General features: G+C 43.8%; 1 protein-coding gene across 1 annotated transcript in view; it reads right to left on the bottom strand.

The window, feature by feature from the left end:
• The window catches only part of LOC134969051 (intestinal mucin-like protein), a 63,856-nt gene that overhangs the window by 14,109 nt on the left and 29,248 nt on the right, over positions 1-20,499 (bottom strand). The window contains exons 5-6 of the mRNA XM_063944756.1: positions 8,865-8,999; positions 3,997-4,042 (exon numbers count right to left, since the gene is read on the bottom strand). Of these exons, the coding sequence (XP_063800826.1) occupies positions 3,997-4,042; positions 8,865-8,999 (181 nt within the window). The remainder of the gene's footprint in view (positions 1-3,996; positions 4,043-8,864; positions 9,000-20,499) is intronic.

Below are 20,499 nucleotides of genomic sequence, written 5' to 3'. Positions count from 1 at the left end.
CTTCCGGGTTTATGACCCAGGAGTCCATCTGTGAATGCATCTAGTGATGCACGTGCTGCAAGGGGTGTTGGGAGGGATCTGATTAGATCCTTGTCAGTGTGTAGGTGCAATAGAAGCCCATAGGCTTCTATAGGACAACGCCATCTGAAGATGGTGTTACCCACCGCATCCAAGCCCTGTAATCTATTGAATTCCGGGGAATGGTGCATATGTGGTATGCAGCCAAACCTCTGGAAAATGCATTTTTGGAAGTTTGCCCACATTTTTACACTTTCTGCATCTCACCCCCTATCTGTGTTGTGCAAAGAGCATGTCCATTAAAAAAATTCCGTCATATTGTGAAGTTTCAGATAGATATATATATATATATATATATATATATATATATATATATATATATATATTAGTGATGAGCGGGTTTGGTTCCTCGAAATCCGAACCCCCCCGAACTTCACCCATTTTACACGGTTCCAAGGCAGACTCGAATCCTCCCGCCTTGCTCGGTTAACCCGAGCGTGCCCGAACGTCATCATCCCGCTGTCGGATTCTCGCGAGATTCATATTCTATATAAAGAGCCGCGCGTCGCCGCCATTTTCACTCGTGCATTGGAGATGATAGGGAGAGGACGTGCAGCGTTCTCTCAGTTTCTGTGTTCACTGTGCTGCAAATATCTGTGCTCAGTGTGCTGCAAATATCTGTGCTCAGTGTGCTGAAAATATCTATGTTCTCTGCCTGAAAAACGCTCCATATCAGTGCTGCATTGTATTATATAGTAGGAGGACAGTGCAGAATTTTGCTGACCACCAGTATATATATAGCAGTACGGTACAGTAGTCCACTGCTCTACCTACCTCTGTGTCGTCAAGTATACTATCCATCCATACCTGTGCTGCATTTTAGTTGTGCGCAGTATTATATAGTAGGAGGACAGTGCAGAATTTTGCTGACCACCAGTATATATATAGCAGTACGGTACAGTAGTCCACTGCTCTACCTACCTCTGTGTCATCAAGTATACTATCTATCCATACCTGTGCTGCATTTCAGTTGTGCGCAGTATTATAAAGTAGGAGGACAGTGCAGAATTTTGCTGACCACCAGTATATATATAGCAGTATGGTACAGTAGTCCATTGCTCTACCTCTGTGTCGTCAAGTATACTACAAAAGTTCAGTAAAATGACCCAAAAATCAAAATTAATAGCATCTGATGAGAAGCGTAAACTTGCCAATATGCCATTTACGACACGGAGTGGCAAGGAACGGCTGAGGCCCTGGCCTATGTTCATGGCTAGTGGTTCAGATTTACATGAGGATGGAAGCACTCATCCTCTCGCTAGAAAACTGCAGTGCCACTCTTAGGAGGGCCAGGTGTTTGTGTCGGCCACTTGTGTCGCTTAGCTTTGCCATCCAGCGACTTTGGTGCACCTCTTTTTTTCTTTGCATCATGTGCTGTTTGGGGACTATTTTTTAAATCGGTCATCCTGTCTGACACTGCAGTGCCACTCCTAGATGGGCCAGGTGTTTGTGTCGGCCACTTGGGAGGCTTAGCTTAGTCATCCAGCGACCTTAGTGCACCTCTTTTTTTCTTTGCATCATGTGCTGTTTGGGGGAAATTTTTTGAAGTGCCATCCTGTCTGACACTGCAGTGCCACTCCTAGATGGGCCAGGTGTTTGTGTCGGCCACTTGGGTCACTTAGCTTAGCCATCCAGCGACCTTGGTGCACCTCTTTTTTTCTTTGCATCATGTGCTGTTTGGGGACTATTTTTTAAATCGGCCATCCTGTCTGACACTGCAGTGCCACTCCTAGATGGGCCAGGTGTTTGTGTCGGCCACTTGGGTCGCTTAGCTTAGCCATCCAGCGACCTTGGTGCACCTCTTTTTTTCTTTGCATCATGTGCTGTTTGGGGACTACTTTTTAAATTGGCCATCCTGTCTGACACTGCAGTGCCACTCCTAAATGGGCCAGGTGTTTGTGTCGGCCACTTGGGTCGCTTAGCTTAGTCATCCAGCGACCTTGGTGCACCTCTTTTTTTCTTTGCATCATGTTCTGTCTGGGAACAATTTTTTGAAGTGCCATCCTGTCTGACACTGCAGTGCCATTCCTAGATGGGCCAGGTGTTTTTGTCGGCCACTTGGGTTGCTTAGCTATGCCATCCAGCGACCTTGGTGCACCTCTTTTTTTCTTTGCAGCATGTGCTGTTTGGGGACTACTTTTTAAATCGGCCATCCTGTCTAACACTGCAGTGCCACTCCTAGATGGGCCAGGTGTTTGTGTCGGCCACTTAGGTTGCTTAGCTTAGCCATCCAGTGACCTTGGTGCACCTCTTTTTTTCTTTGCATCATGTGCTGTTTGGGGACTATTTTTTAAATCGGCCATCCTGCCTGACACTGCAGTGCCACTCCTAGATGGGCCAGGTGTTTGTGTCGGCCACTTGGCTCGCTTAGCTTAGTCATCCAGCGACCTCTGTGCAAATTTTAGGACTAAAAATAATATTGTGAGGTGTGAGGTGTTCAGAATAAACTGGAAATGAGTGGAAATTATGGTTATTGAGGTTAATAATACTATGGGATCAAAATGACCCCCAAATTCTATGATTTAAGCTGTTTTTGAGGGTTTTTTGTAAAAAAAAAAAAAAAAGAATCCAAAACACACCCGAATCCGACAAAAAATTTTCAGGGAGGTTTTGCCAAAACGCGTCCGAATCCAAAACACGGCCGCGGAACCGAATCCAAAACCAAAACACAAAACCCGAAAAATTTCTGGTGCACATCACTAATATCAATACATATGATTAAAGTTATTAATAGATATGGTTACAGATCCTCTATATTACAGGTTCTGGTTGGACTGATTACTCAAACTGCATGCAGGCAAAAGCTTTTTTCTGCCATTTTTTCCAGCTATTTGAGTCCAATTGCCAGCAATTTTGATCTTTCTAACCCACGACAAATTGTGCACATCGCCAATTTGTAGCATTGATTGTGTCTGACCACAGAGGAAAAATAAAGTTTTTACAATGAATTTTCAACAAAATTGATGGACTTAATTTAAAACACTTCTTGGTTAGATGCAATACACTTTTAAAATTGACTTTTGACATCTCAGCTGCATAATAACTGAAAAGGAACAGAAACTGATGTACCCAGTACAAACCATTATTCATGCAGTGAATTAAGCTGTTGAAAAAATGTTAGCAAAATTTGTATAGTTGGAAAATAACTTAATTGACCAATAAGCAGCCATTGTTTTTTTTTATAGTTTCCATATCAATGAGCTCACAATCTAATTTTCATGCTGTATCAAAGCCAGAATGATAATATTTTTCATAATAATTAGATTTTTCTAATAAATCTGCCACATGACATTTTAGAGTTTCCTCAAAGTTTCTAAATATCTTTTTGTTATACACAGGGGTGTATTCAATAGTTGTCAGAAGCTGCCGTCTTGTCAGAAAGACGGCAGCTTCCGACTGCAGTTTTTTATGACAAGTCGGGAATACCCGACTTGGTAGAAAAAACGTGGATCGGCGGAACACCCACCGGTCCGCGTGCTTCTGTCAGAAATGGGGCCAAATCCGACAGGTTTTGGCCCTCTTTCCGACAAACTCAACCCGACTTGAAAACAAGTCGGATTGAGATGAGGAGACGGGGAGTGGTGCGGGGGCTATGGGGATGAGAGTTACCTTGACGCACCTCTCTCCCTGCAGTGCCTCCCCCTGCCACGCAGACATGTCCCCCCACCGGCCACCGATCTCAGCTCCCCCCGCCACCGCTGTCAGCGCTCCCGGCAGCCACTGACAGCAGCAGCAGGACAGGACACCGGGAACGGCTAAATCCGGCAGTCAGATTTGGCCGTTCATTAAATAGCCCTCGTCGGATCTATTATTGAATACACCCCATAGTAGTTATTTCTATTAACCAGTAATCTGTGTTTTGCACCATTAAGTACTAAGCTACCCATAATGTTATACATTTCTTAAAATTAAGTTTACCTTTACATATATTAGAGCAACTATCAGGTACCTTTCCAATCTGTCCCTGCAAGACACAATTGTGACTATATTAACATATTTATATAGTTAGCATGTATGGAAAAAAAGAATACATTCAAACATTTCTTAAATTCTAGAAATGTTGTTCAATATAAAAGAATCACGAAACTCACAATGAAGAATCTGTCATGTCAAGCCACAAGGTGAAAAAAAAGTCTTAAACTAGGTACAGTACACACTTGCCCAATCCTCCAAGGATCCAATTCCAGACCAGACTTTTGACAAAATTCTTCTGGAGTTCAAGGACACATATACAACACACAATCTAAGAATACATATCTGTCCATTTTTGCTTCATACAGTAGCTCCAATCTACATCTGCTGAAAGGACTGTGTCACTGTACACAATCTTCCAATTTTTGGTAGACTCGTAGACACTAAAGTGCCCTACACACTTAAAGATTATCTGTCCAATCTTTCTGGTTGGAACAAAAATCTGGTAATGTATGGGAGCAAATGACAATTGACCATTTGCTCTCAAACACTGGACAGCAGACAAAAATGGACTTTCAAACAAATTGGTTAAGTTTGTTTCGTTAAAACAATTGATCTTAACAACCATTTCTGTCCATTTTCTGGATTTTGGGAGCAAATGGTTGATTGTCATTTGCTCCCAGACATTGCCAGATTTTCTTTTTAATCAGACAGATTGGACAGATAATCTTTAAGTGTGTAGGGCCCTTAAGACATACAGTACTGTATGTATTAAGAGAATTGGACAAACCAGTTGCAGGAGCATACACACTTCTATATTGGTCTTGTTATTGGCGATTGTGTCTCCTGATTTTTAGGCAGGGTGTATAATATTTTGACAAGACCAGATGACCAGGATTGGAAGAAACCAGAGGTCTTAAGGTGGGGACACACTAGGTGATGGAGAAATGCCGGCGATGAACGACTGTATCGTTGAACGATATAGCGTTCAACAATATAGTGCATACACACTGAATGTTATCATTCAACGATAACGATCAGTGACATCACCGCCGGCATTCCCGAACATGCAGCTTAGCCCGACATGGGACCTTATTCAGACCTGATCGTAGATGTGCTAAATTTAGCACATCTACGATCAGCTTCCCTGACATGCGGGGGGATGCCCAGCACAGGGCTAGTCCACCCCGCATGTCAGGCTATGCCTAGTTGCTCAAGTACAAAAGCATCGCATGGTGGCGATGCTTTTGTACTTGAGAGTAGCTCCCCACCAGCGCAGCTCCTGCGTGCTGGCGTGGAGCTACCCGTCGCTACCCGTCGCTGCCCTTAAAACCGCGGAGGCGTGCCCAGACCACGCCCCTAAAATGGCATCCAAACGCCGCCAGCCTGCACCTTCACGCCCAGCAACCGCCTCTGCCTGTCAATCAGGCAGAGGCGATCGCAGGGCTAAGACAGCAATCGGCTATCTGGCATATGCAGTTCAGACCTGATTGCACAGCAGCGATCAGGTCTGAATTAGGCCCATTGACGGGTTGAGCTGCATGTCAGGTCAATATTGGTGATTGCTGTATGACCTGCTGGAGCACGCATCATTCATTGTTCACCAATATTACCCCCATACACACTGGATAATTTCAGGCAAAAAATAAACGAAAAAGATATTTATGTCATATCATTTATTTTTTAGGCAGAAATCGCCTAGTGTGTATCCCCTTTTAAAAGCATATATACTCTACTAATGTCTGACCAACTGACTGGTTGGAGGTCGGATTGGATGAGATCTGTGATCATGTTATTTAAAAAGTAAAACAAATTAATATTTTTTTATTTATAAGGTGCCAAGGTTCGCTGCAGAACAGGAAAGTTGGGAAAACAGAGCACACATAACAGAAGGATGCTCAATATGGACAAAATGATGAAAATGTGAAAACAAGGTTAGTGTAGTAATACAAACTTTATCCTCCATTTTATTTTTATTATTTGTGCTTTCCTTAGCAAAAATACTTCTGCTCCACTATCTTGTTGACTCCTGCTACATAATTTTTTTGTATACCCTAGCGCAGGCCTAGCCAACCTGTGGCTCTCCAGCTGTTGTGAAATTACAAGTCCCAGCATGCCCTGCTTCACTTTTGCTATTAGGAAATGTTAAAACTGTGGCAGAGCATGCTGGGATGTGGAGTCTCACAACAGCTGGAGAGCCACAGGTTGTCCAGGCCTGCCCTAGTGTATAGCTGCATTATTCTAATTCACTTGCTGGTCTTGTATCTGTTACTGTGAACTGTTTAGCATCCTCAGTAGACTACTCATTAATCACAGTGCTGTATCTGTCTATCTATCTATCTGTCTATCTATCTATCTATCTACAGTATATATATATATATAGTATCTATCTATCTATCTATCTACAGTATATATATAGTATCTATCTAATCTATCTATCTATGTACAGTATGTATATATATACAGTATATATATATATATATATATATATATATATACATATATACACTGCTCAAAAAAATAAAGGGAACACTTAAACAACACAATGTAACTCCAAGTCAATCACACTTCTGTGAAATCAAACTGTCCACTTAGGAAGCAACACTGATTGACAATCAATTTCACATGCTGTTGTGCAAATGGAATAGACAACAGGTGGAAATTATAGGCAATTAGCAAGACACCCCCAATAAAGGAGTTGTTCTGCAGGTGGTGACCACAGACCACTTCTCAGCTCCTATGCTTTCTGGCTGATGTTTTGGTCACTTTTGAAAGCTGGCAGTGCTTTCACTCTAGTGGTAGCATGAGACAGAGTCTACAACCCACACAAGTGGCTCAGGTAGTGCAGCTCATCCAGGATGGCACATAAATGCGAGCTGTGGCAAGAAAGTTTGCTGTGTCTGTCAGCGTAGTGTCCAGAGCATGGAGGCACTACCAGGAGACAGGCCAGTACATCAGGAGACATGGAGGAGGCCATAGGAGGGCAACAACTCAGCAGCAGGACCGCTACCTCCGCCTTTGTGCAAGGAGGAACAGGAGGAGCACTGCTAGAACCCTGCAAAATGACCTCCAGCAAGCCACAAATGTGCATGTGTCTACTCAAACAATCAGAAACAGACTCCATGAGGGTGGTATGAGGGCCCGACGTCCACAGGTGGGGGTTGTGCTTAGAGCCCAACACCGTGCGTCCTGCCATCCGCATTTGCCAGAGATCACCAAGATTGGCAAATTCGCCACTGGCGCCCTGTGCTCTTCACAGATGAAAGCAGGTTCTCACTGAGCACATGTGACAGACGTGACAGAGTCTGGAGACGCCAAGGAGAATGTTCTGCTGCCGGCAACATCCTCCAGCATGACCGGTTTGGCAGTGGGTCAGTAATGGTGTGGGGTGGTATTTCTTTGGGGGGCCGCATAGCCCTCCATGTGCTCGCCAGAGGTAGCCTGACTGCCATTAGGTACCGAGATGAGATCCTCAGACCCCTTGTGAGACCATATGCTGGTGCGGTTGGCCCTGGGTTCCTCCTACTGCAAGACAATGCTAGACCTCATGTGGCTGGAGTGTGTCAGCAGTTCCTGCAAGATGAAGGCATTGATGCTATGGACTGGCCCGCCCGTTCCCCAGACCTGAATCCAATTGAGCACTTCTGGGACATCATTTCTCGCTCCATCCACCAATGCCACGTTGCACCACACACTGTCCAGGAGTTGGCGGATGCTTTAGTCCAGGTCTGGGGTGAGATCCCTCAGGAGACCATCCGCCACCTCATCAGGAGCATGCCCAGGCGTTGTAGGGAGGTCATACAGGCACGTGGAGGCCACACACACACTACTGAGCCTCATTTTGACTTGTTTTAAGGACATTACATCAAAGTTGGATCAGCCTGTAGTGTGTTTTTCCACTTTAATTTTGAGTGTGACTCCAAATCCAGACCTCCATGGGTTAATAAATTTGATTTCCATTGATAATTTTTATGTGATTTTGTTGTCAGGACATTCAACTATGTAAAGAACAAAGTATTTAATAAGAATATTTCATCCATTCATATCTATGATGTTTTGTTTAAGTGTACTCTTTATTTTTTTGAGCAGTATATATATATATATATATATATATATATACACAGTGTGTATATATATATATATATTCTAGCTGGAGTACCCGGCATTGCCTGGGGTTTTAAGAATGTATGTTTACAAAAATAAATTGAAATATTAAACACACAGTATAAATAACATTGTAGATAGCTGAATACCCGTGCTTCACTACGGGATGAGGATGGTAAATTAGAATAATAGTTGTTTGTTAATTTACGTTGGTTGGAGTACTAGTTTGTAGGCAAAACTTGCTTCTTTGACGCACTTTGTGTAGTGGACGGACCCCTTTTTGGTCCCCCAAGGGATCCTGCTCTTCCCACTATACAACTCTCAGTCTGTGGCTTCCTGCTGCCTCCATTCCCCTCCTCACATCATGTCAGTGGCCCTGTGAAATTATCAATTTATTTACAGTTTCTTATATAGCGTAGCACATCTCCTATCTCCTGATATACTCTGTGCTGCTAGGGGACCGTGCTGCTTCCACTATATAACTCTTAGAGTGTGGGTTTGTGCTACCTCCATTTCCCTCCTCACATCATGTCACTGGCCCTGTCACATGGGATTTCTATTTGTTTTAGTTGCCCGGCCATGTTTTAATATGCTCGTATGTAAAATTTCACGATCTTCGCTTGTAAACTGTGGATTTGTATAGAAAGACAGAAGGACAAATTTTTCGCTTTTATATAGTAAATATATATACTGTATATATATAACAGATAAAACATGTCTGCCTGAATTTTTGTTATTGCTTAATTCTAGGTTAAATTCATAGGACTCACAGAATCACATTCCCCATTGTGACCGTTGGAACAAATTTGTGTCCAAGACCAAGATGATGTCACCAAGCTTTCTCCAATAAGAACACAAGAGTACTCGGTGCAGTTGTCCTCTGGCAAGAACTGTGATTCTCCAGGCTTAAAAAAGAGAGTAAATAAACAATGTATTAAAACTGGTTTGCATGACTACTATATTTAGATATTATCCCTACTTTAAATGATAATGATCATTTGGAAATTCCATGACTATGCTGTAATTATTCTATTTTAACTCCTTCATATATACCCAAAATATATTTGCCAGATTTTGATGGATATCTTTAAATCATGGTTCCTTAACTCCAGTCCTAAAGTACCACCAACAGGTCATGTTTTGTCTATGTCTGTAATTATGCACAGGTGAGGTAATCTATTTTTCTGGGTCAGTAACTATCCCACCTGCTTCCACAGACAGAAATCCTCAAAATACAGTATGAGTTGCTAGAAAACTTGAGTGTTGAGGTTTAGAGCCACTGCTGGAATTGTGAAACCTGTGCAACAGACTTTTAGTATTATTCAGTTCTCTTTTATTATTTATAAAATTATTCTGGAACTCGTTCTATAAATGATCCTACAGTACCTCTTTTTTCTACGTCTAGTTTCTGACTAGAGAACAGGCATTTTTTTCTCTCTCTTCTCATGGTGCACAATGGTTTTCAGCTATTACAATAGCAGGCACATTTCTCTTTCAGCAAACTCATTGGACAACTAGAGGTACACTTACTAAGGTGGGAGTTTTTTTAGAACTTGTGATGATGCTCATAGCAACCAATCAGATTCTACTTAACTTCTATCCAGCTGCTTCTACAAGATAATAGATAGAATCTGATTGGTTGCTATAGGCAACATTATCAGTTGTAAAAAAAAAAAAACCCTCTCACCTTAGTAAATTTCCCCCCATGTCAGTTACCCAAAACAAATTTTTTTCCCCCTGCTGATTCAGGGACAATTATTCTGAGTGTACAGGGCAGAGGGTGAGATGGATTATTACTATCATCACTAGATTTGTATTTATCTTAGATTTAGGACCACTTATTACTGGTGAGTTAGTTGAGGACAGTAAGTACATGGTCCCTAAAATTTAGCATACAGTAGAGATGAGCGGGTTCGGTTCCTCGGAATCCGAACCCGCCCGAACTTCATGTTTTTTTTCACGGGTCCGAGCGACTCGGATCTTCCCGCCTTGCTCGGTTAACCCGAGCGCGCCCGAACGTCATCATGACGCTGTCGGATTCTCGCGAGGCTCGGATTCTATCGCGAGACTCGGATTCTATATAAGGAGCCGCGCGTCGCCGCCATTTTCACTCGTGCATTGAGATTGATAGGGAGAGGACGTGTCTGGCGTCCTCTCCATTAGAATAGAGATAGATTAGATAGAGAGAGAGAGATTGTGCAGAGTCGCAGACAGAGTTAGTTTACCACAGTCAGTGACCAGTGCAGTTGCTAGTTAACTTTTATTTAATATAATATATCCGTTCACTTCTCTCTGCTATATCCGTTCTCTGCCTGAAAAAAAAAACGATACACAGCACAGTCAGTCACACAGTGTGACTCAGTCTGTGTGCACTCAGCTCAGCCCAGTGTGCTGCACAGTCATCAATGTATAAATTAAAAGCTTATAATTAATTGTGGGGGAGACTGGGGAGCACTGCAGGTTGTTAGCAGGAGCCAGGAGTACAATTATATTAATTAACAGTGCACACTTTTGCTGCAGGAGTGGTGACCAGTGCCTGACCACCAGTATAGTATTGTTGTATACTACTAATATCTCTTTAAATATCAACCAGTCTATATTAGCAGCAGACACAGTACAGTGCGGTAGTTCACGGCTGTGGCTACCTCTGTGTCGGCACACGGCAGGCAGTCCGTCCGACCAGAATTGTATTATTTATTATTATATACCTACCACCTAACCGTGGTTTTTTTTTCATTCTTTATACCGTCATAGTGTCATCCTAATTGTTACGAGTATACTACTATCTCTTTATCAACCAGTGTACAGTGCGGTAGTTCACGGCTGTGGCTACCTCTGTGTCGGCACACGGCAGGCAGTCCGTCCGACCAGAATTGTATTATTTATTATTATATACCTACCACCTAACCGTGGTTTTTTTTTTCATTCTTTATACCGTCATAGTGTCATCCTAATTGTTACGAGTATACTACTATCTCTTTATCAACCAGTGTACAGTGCGGTAGTTCACGGCTGTGGCTACCTCTGTGTCGGCACACGGCAGGCAGTCCGTCCGACCAGAATTGTATTATTTATTATTATATACCTACCACCTAACCGTGGTTTTTTTTTTCATTCTTTATACCGTCATAGTGTCATCCTAATTGTTACGAGTATACTACTATCTCTTTATCAACCAGTGTACAGTGCGGTAGTTCACGGCTGTGGCTACCTCTGTGTCGGCACACGGCAGGCAGTCCGTCCGACCAGAATTGTATTATTTATTATTATATACCTACCACCTAACCGTGGTTTTTTTTTCATTCTTTATACCGTCATAGTGTCATCCTAATTGTTACGAGTATACTACTATCTCTTTATCAACCAGTGTACAGTGCGGTAGTTCACGGCTGTGGCTACCTCTGTGTCGGCACACGGCAGGCAGTCCGTCCGACCAGAATTGTATTATTTATTATTATATACCTACCACCTAACCGTGGTTTTTTTTTCATTCTTTATACCGTCATAGTGTCATCCTAATTGTTACGAGTATACTACTATCTCTTTATCAACCAGTGTACAGTGCGGTAGTTCACGGCTGTGGCTACCTCTGTGTCGGCACACGGCAGGCAGTCCGTCCGACCAGAATTGTATTATTTATTATTATATACCTACCACCTAACCGTGGTTTTTTTTTTCATTCTTTATACCGTCATAGTGTCATCCTAATTGTTACGAGTATACTACTATCTCTTTATCAACCAGTGTACAGTGCGGTAGTTCACGGCTGTGGCTACCTCTGTGTCGGCACACGGCAGGCAGTCCGTCCGACCAGAATTGTATTATTTATTATTATATACCTACCACCTAACCGTGGTTTTTTTTTTCATTCTTTATACCGTCATAGTGTCATCCTAATTGTTACGAGTATACTACTATCTCTTTATCAACCAGTGTACAGTGCGGTAGTTCACGGCTGTGGCTACCTCTGTGTCGGCACACGGCAGGCAGTCCGTCCGACCAGAATTGTATTATTTATTATTATATACCTACCACCTAACCGTGGTTTTTTTTTTCATTCTTTATACCGTCATAGTGTCATCCTAATTGTTACGAGTATACTACTATCTCTTTATCAACCAGTGTACAGTGCGGTAGTTCACGGCTGTGGCTACCTCTGTGTCGGCACACGGCAGGCAGTCCGTCCGACCAGAATTGTATTATTTATTATTATATACCTACCACCTAACCGTGGTTTTTTTTTTCATTCTTTATACCGTCATAGTGTCATCCTAATTGTTACGAGTATACTACTATCTCTTTATCAACCAGTGTACAGTGCGGTAGTTCACGGCTGTGGCTACCTCTGTGTCGGCACACGGCAGGCAGTCCGTCCGACCAGAATTGTATTATTTATTATTATATACCTACCACCTAACCGTGGTTTTTTTTTTCATTCTTTATACCGTCATAGTGTCATCCTAATTGTTACGAGTATACTACTATCTCTTTATCAACCAGTGTACAGTGCGGTAGTTCACGGCTGTGGCTACCTCTGTGTCGGCACACGGCAGGCAGTCCGTCCGACCAGAATTGTATTATTTATTATTATATACCTACCACCTAACCGTGGTTTTTTTTTTCATTCTTTATACCGTCATAGTGTCATCCTAATTGTTACGAGTATACTACTATCTCTTTATCAACCAGTGTACAGTGCGGTAGTTCACGGCTGTGGCTACCTCTGTGTCGGCACACGGCAGGCAGTCCGTCCGACCAGAATTGTATTATTTATTATTATATACCTACCACCTAACCGTGGTTTTTTTTTCATTCTTTATACCGTCATAGTGTCATCCTAATTGTTACGAGTATACTACTATCTCTTTATCAACCAGTGTACAGTGCGGTAGTTCACGGCTGTGGCTACCTCTGTGTCGGCACACGGCAGGCAGTCCGTCCGACCAGAATTGTATTATTTATTATTATATACCTACCACCTAACCGTGGTTTTTTTTTTCATTCTTTATACCGTCATAGTGTCATCCTAATTGTTACGAGTATACTACTATCTCTTTATCAACCAGTGTACAGTGCGGTAGTTCACGGCTGTGGCTACCTCTGTGTCGGCAGTCGGCAGGCAGTCCGTCCATCCATAATTGTATTATTATTATAATATATACCACCTAACCGTGGGTTTTTTTCCATTCTTTATACCGTCGTCATAGTGTCATACTAGTTGTTACGAGTATACTACTATCTCTTTATCAACCAGTGTACAGTGCGGTAGTTCACGGCTGTGGCTACCTCTGTGTCGGCAGTCGGCAGGCAGTCCGTCCATCCATAATTGTATTATTATTATAATATATACCACCTAACCGTGGTTTTTTTATACCACCTAACCGTGGCAGTCCGTCCATAATTGTATACTAGTATCCAATCCATCCATCTCCATTGTTTACCTGAGGTGCCTTTTAGTTCTGCCTATAAAATATGGAGAACAAAAAAGTTGAGGTTCCAAAATTAGGGAAAGATCAAGATCCACTTCCACCTCGTGCTGAAGCTGCTGCCACTAGTCATGGCCGAGACGATGAAATGCCAGCAACGTCGTCTGCCAAGGCCGATGCCCAATGTCATAGTACAGAGCATGTCAAATCCAAAACACCAAATATCAGAAAAAAAAGGACTCCAAAACCTAAAATAAAATTGTCGGAGGAGAAGCGTAAACTTGCCAATATGCCATTTACCACACGGAGTGGCAAGGAACGGCTGAGGCCCTGGCCTATGTTCATGGCTAGTGGTTCAGCTTCACATGAGGATGGAAGCACTCAGCCTCTCGCTAGAAAACTGAAAAGACTCAAGCTGGCAAAAGCACCGCAAAGAACTGTGCGTTCTTTGAAATCCCAAATCCACAAGGAGAGTCCAATTGTGTCGTTTGCGATGCCTGACCTTCCCAACACTGGACGTGAAGAGCATGCGCCTTCCACTATTTGCATGCCCCCTGCAAGTGCTGGAAGGAGCACCCGCAGTCCAGTTCCTGATAGTCAGATTGAAGATGTCAGTGTTGAAGTACACCAGGATGAGGAGGATATGGGTGTTGCTGGCGCTGGGGAGGAAATTGACCAGGAGGATTCTGATGGTGAGGTGGTTTGTTTAAGTCAGGCACCCGGGGAGACACCTGTTGTCCGTGGGAGGAATATGGCCGTTGACATGCCAGGTGAAAATACCAAAAAAATCAGCTCTTCGGTGTGGAGGTATTTCACCAGAAATGCGGACAACAGGTGTCAAGCCGTGTGTTCCCTTTGTCAAGCTGTAATAAGTAGGGGTAAGGACGTTAACCACCTCGGAACATCCTCCCTTATACGTCACCTGCAGCGCATTCATAATAAGTCAGTGACAAGTTCAAAAACTTTGGGTGACAGCGGAAGCAGTCCACTGACCAGTAAATCCCTTCCTCTTGTAACCAAGCTCACGCAAACCACCCCACCAACTCCCTCAGTGTCAATTTCCTCCTTCCCCAGGAATGCCAATAGTCCTGCAGGCCATGTCACTGGCAAGTCTGACGAGTCCTTTCCTGCCTGGGATTCCTCCGATGCATCCTTGCGTGTAACGCCTACTGCTGCTGGCGCTGCTGTTGTTGCCGCTGGGAGTCGATGGTCATCCCAGAGGGGAAGTCGTAAGCCCACTTGTACTACTTCCAGTAAGCAATTGACTGTTCAACAGTCCTTTGCGAGGAAGATGAAATATCACAGCAGTCATCCTACTGCAAAGCGGATAACTGAGTCCTTGACAACTATGTTGGTGTTAGACGTGCGTCCGGTATCCGCCGTTAGTTCACAGGGAACTAGACAATTTATTGAGGCAGTGTGCCCCCGTTACCAAATACCATCTAGGTTCCACTTCTCTAGGCAGGCGATACCGAGAATGTACACGGACGTCAGAAAAAGACTCACCAGTGTCCTAAAAAATGCAGTTGTACCCAATGTCCACTTAACCACGGACATGTGGACAAGTGGAGCAGGGCAGGGTCAGGACTATATGACTGTGACAGCCCACTGGGTAGATGTATGGACTCCCGCCGCAAGAACAGCAGCGGCGGCACCAGTAGCAGCATCTCGCAAACGCCAACTCTTTCCTAGGCAGGCTACGCTTTGTATCACCGCTTTCCAGAATACGCACACAGCTGAAAACCTCTTACGGCAACTGAGGAAGATCATCGCGGAATGGCTTACCCCAATTGGACTCTCCTGTGGATTTGTGGCATCGGACAACGCCAGCAATATTGTGTGTGCATTAAATATGGGCAAATTCCAGCACGTCCCATGTTTTGCACATACCTTGAATTTGGTGGTGCAGAATTTTTTAAAAAACGACAGGGGCGTGCAAGAGATGCTGTCGGTGGCCAGAAAAATTGCGGGACACTTTCGGCGTACAGGCACCACGTACAGAAGACTGGAGCACCACCAAAAACTACTGAACCTGCCCTGCCATCATCTGAAGCAAGAAGTGGTAACGAGGTGGAATTCAACCCTCTATATGCTTCAGAGGTTGGAGGAGCAGCAAAAGGCCATTCAAGCCTATACAATTGAGCACGATATAGGAGATGGAATGCACCTGTCTCAAGTGCAGTGGAGAATGATTTCAACGTTGTGCAAGGTTCTGATGCCCTTTGAACTTGCCACACGTGAAGTCAGTTCAGACACTGCCAGCCTGAGTCAGGTCATTCCCCTCATCAGGCTTTTGCAGAAGAAGCTGGAGGCATTGAAGAAGGAGCTAACACGGAGCGATTCCGCTAGGCATGTGGGACTTGTGGATGCAGCCCTTAATTCGCTTAACAAGGATTCACGGGTGGTCAATCTGTTGAAATCAGAGCACTACATTTTGGCCACCGTGCTCGATCCTAGATTTAAAGCCTACCTTGGATCTCTCTTTCCGGCAGACACAGGTCTGCTGGGGTTGAAAGACCTGCTGGTGACAAAATTGTCAAGTCAAGCGGAACGCGACCTGTCAACATCTCCTCCTTCACATTCTCCCGCAACTGGGGGTGTGAGGAAAAGGCTCAGAATTCCGAGCCCACCCGCTGGCGGTGATGCAGGGCAGTCTGGAGCGACTGCTGATGCTGACATCTGGTCCGGACTGAAGGACCTGACAACGATTACGGACATGTCGTCTACTGTCACTGCATATGATTCTCTCAACATTGATAGAATGGTGGAGGATTATATGAGTGACCGCATCCAAGTAGGCACGTCACACAGTCCGTACTTATACTGGCAGGAAAAAGAGGCAATTTGGAGGCCCTTGCACAAACTGGCTTTATTCTACCTAAGTTGCCCTCCCACAAGTGTGTACTCCGAAAGAGTGTTTAGTGCCGCCGCTCACCTTGTCAGCAATCGGCGTACGAGGTTACATCCAGAAAATGTGGAGAAGATGATGTTCATTAAAATGAATTATAATCAATTCCTCCGCGGAGACATTGACCAGCAGCAATTGCCTCCACAAAGTACACAGGGAGCTGAGATGGTGGATTCCAGTGGGGACGAATTGATAATCTGTGAGGAGGGGGATGTACACGGTGATATATCGGAGGGTGAAGATGAGGTGGACATCTTGCCTCTGTAGAGCCAGTTTGTGCAAGGAGAGATTAATTGCTTCTTTTTTGGGGGGGGTCCAAACCAACCCGTCATATCAGTCACAGTCGTGTGGCAGACCCTGTCACTGAAATGATGGGTTGGTTAAAGTGTGCATGTCCTGTTTTGTTTATACAACATAAGGGTGGGTGGGAGGGCCCAAGGATAATTCCATCTTGCACCTCTTTTTTCTTTTCTTTTTCTTTGCATCATGTGCTGATTGGGGAGGGTTTTTTGGAAGGGACATCCTGCGTGACACTGCAGTGCCACTCCTAGATGGGCCCGGTGTTTGTGTCGGCCACTAGGGTCGCTAATCTTACTCACACAGTCAGCTACCTCATTGCGCCTCTTTTTTTCTTTGCGTCATGTGCTGTTTGGGGAGGGTTTTTTGGAAGGGACATCCTGCGTGACACTGCAGTGCCACTCCTAGATGTGCCCGGTGTTTGTGTCGGCCACTAGGGTCGCTAATCTTACTCACACAGTCAGCTACCTCATTGCGCCTCTTTTTTTCTTTGCGTCATGTGCTGTTTGGGGAGGGTTTTTTGGAAGGGCCATCCTGCGTGACACTGCAGTGCCACTCCTAGATGGGCCCGGTGTTTGTGTCGGCCACTAGGGTCGCTTATCTTACTCACACAGCGACCTCGGTGCAAATTTTAGGACTAAAAATAATATTGTGAGGTGTGATGTGTTCAGAATAGGCTGAAAATGAGTGTAAATTATGTTTTTTGAGGTTAATAATACTTTGGGATCAAAATTACCCCCAAATTCTATGATTTAAGCTGTTTTTTAGGGTTTTTTGAAAAAAACACCCGAATCCAAAACACACCCGAATCCGACAAAAAAAATTCGGTGAGGTTTTGCCAAAACGCGGTCGAACCCAAAACACGGCCGCGGAACCGAACCCAAAACCAAAACACAAAACCCGAAAAATTTCCGGCGCTCATCTCTAGCATACAGTACCTGAAAGAGATGCGAGGAGGCATATCACTTAGAAGAACTAGCGGGCTGGTGTAAAGATAAGCGATTGAGGTGATAACTATCATCAACACTCTCCAACTTCTTCTGATTGGCTGTTTACCAGTGGTAGAATTTTTACTAGGCACTAGGGGTGATACTTGCTGGGTGGTGGTACGGCAGACTGATGAGGCCAGGTGATTCGTTTTTTGGGGGTAATTCAGAGTTGATAGCAGCAGCAAATTTGTTAGCAGTTGGGCAAAACCATGTGCACTGCAGGTGGGGCAGATATAACATATGCTGAGAGAGTTAGATTTGGGTGGGTTATATTATTTCTGTGCAGGGTAAATACTGGTTGCTTTATTTTTACACTGCAATTTAGATTTCAGTTTGAACACACCCCACCCAAATCTAACTCTCTCAGCACATGTTATATCTGCCCCCCCCCCCCCCCTGCAGTGCACATGGTTTTGCCCAACTCCTTTTTGCTGCTGCGATCAACTCTGAATGACCCCCTTTGTCATTATGGCATTTTTTTTATTATTATTTTATTATGCCACTGATGGGGGTTGGGCAATGGGTAGCAAATTGTGGTCCAGATGGTCGTTGGGAGTAAGGCTGGGGCTGCTTTGGCGGTCTGGAGGGGAGTTTGACTGGGGCGGTACATCTGTAAACCATAACACAGATGTCCTAAAATGTGAGTTCAGGGAGGACTGAAACCTCCTGTGGAGCAGAAGGGCAAATGAAGGGGGCAGTGACATGATGGGGGTGACACCAATAATGTGCCTAGGGGCGGCCTGACCCCTAAAATCGCCCAAGCTGTTTGCTTTATGATTACTGAATATTTAATTAGCATTGAGGCTCTGTAATATAAAGTTATGGCTGTCTGCATTACTAGGCCCTACACACTTGGCGATATTCTGAAAGATATGAACGATCTCGTTCATAAATGAACGAGAACTCGTTCATATCTTTCAGTGCGGAGACTTAAGCGATGAACGATGCGCGTCCCCGCGCTCGTTCATCGCTGGTCTCCCGTCGGCTGTGCATGCAGGCCAATATGGACGATCTCGTCCATATTTGCCTGCACTTCAATGCAGCCGGGTGACGGGGGGAGTGAAGAAACTTCACTCCCCCCGTCACTGCCCCCCCGCCGCCGGGTCGCTCGTCAGGCGTATCGGCCGTCGGGCACCTCGGCGGCACATCGCCAAGTGAGTAGGGCCCATTACTTGCATCTTCTATTTAGATTTTTTAAAGCAGTAAACAAAGTATGTGGAGACAATTGTATTTACATTTTAAATGGAAAATGGGATTTGTACTATTAACATTTTCAAGACATTATTACTTCATCCATATCTGACACCTCATTCCAACATTATATTGTGTACAAAGAGGGAAATAGTATAAGTTATGCATTTACTACTGGGACTGTCAAGCTGCATCCCATTGTCTTTTGGGTTTAGCTTAAGTATATAAATTTGCACATCCAACATGCCTGATGCCTATATACTGCAAAATACCACTGCAAAATGCACATCTTTTGACCTGAGGGAGCCCTGTGATACACGCATAGGACTCCATCTGACCTCACCAATACAGCACAGCTGACCATCTATAACAGACAGGTACTGCTCTTTGATTTGGGACCAGCAGTATGATGTACAGTAGCACTCCTGTAGTATAATCCTGCTCTGGAATTCCCTTCAGGGTCCACAGGGACTTAGATTACCAAGGCTTGCCTCACTATACTTATTCTAATAACTGAGGGCCAAACAGGATCGCTCACCCAGTATTCAATGTGCAAGGCACAAACACTGGGAAGCAGCATCCTATCCTTTCTATCTCAGTTATATATTTTAGATTCATATTCTACTGCTTATACCTTTTATTTACCTACACAGGGCTATCTTACTCTGTATCTCATTACTGATTCAGACACTCGCATTGAAGTGAGACCCAAAAGGTGAGTGTTTTTGCTGTAAATACATCAAATACCATCCTAGGTCTTATCCAGCAGCAGATGTCATCTATCTCTCTTTCATCACAGAGAGGAGGGTGATCTGCTCGCTTGTGGTTTACTTCATCCTAAATTGTGACATTCATTTTGTGCACCAAATTCTTTATGGTCACTTTTGAGAGGTTCATTTTAAAGGGTGTAATTCAATTTTGATGCATGATGGGGGTATTCAATTAGGGAAGAATAATCATCTGGATTAAAAAACTGAAGTTTTTCGCAATGTTTCCTGATGTTTATTCTGTATTTAATTTCAGGCTATCCAATTTGGCCGCCTGAAAAAAAACACATTCTCTCCTGAAAATACACATGATCAGTGAAAACTGTGTGTTTTTGGGAGAGACAGCCCTGTTTTCAGCTGAAAACGGGGCTGTTTTCCGGGATTTGTTTCTCCTCCATGAGGCATACTCCCCGATAAACTGCATCTCACACTGGCTTATTGGGTATAATTGAATAGCTCCAGCGCTGACAATTACTGTACATGTGGTTACTGACAGAAAGTAATTGAATTCCCCCTTATACAGTATGTTAAACAAGTGACCGTTAATAAAAAGAACTCTGTATTATACAGTATATTGGATTACACAGTTACTTCTATTTAGATTTAGATTAGATGCGCAAAGAAGATATTTCTAACATATTCTTTGTATTTTTCATATACTTTATATAGTCAAAACTCTAAATTTAGGCTTACCATACAATCCCATTAAACCAGGACACTCATGACTTACATAGGTTCTGTGGCTGGCTGACTTGAAACCTGCCTTTCACCTGATTTTAATCAGCCACTGAACCTGTTTAACCCATGAGTATTTCAGTTTAAAGGAA

Source organism: Pseudophryne corroboree, chromosome 11 (assembly GCF_028390025.1).
Source record: "Pseudophryne corroboree isolate aPseCor3 chromosome 11, aPseCor3.hap2, whole genome shotgun sequence".
Taxonomy (NCBI): Eukaryota; Metazoa; Chordata; class Amphibia; order Anura; family Myobatrachidae; genus Pseudophryne; species Pseudophryne corroboree.
Note: the sequence above shows the minus strand (reverse complement) of the source record. Positions and strands in the feature narration are given on the sequence as shown.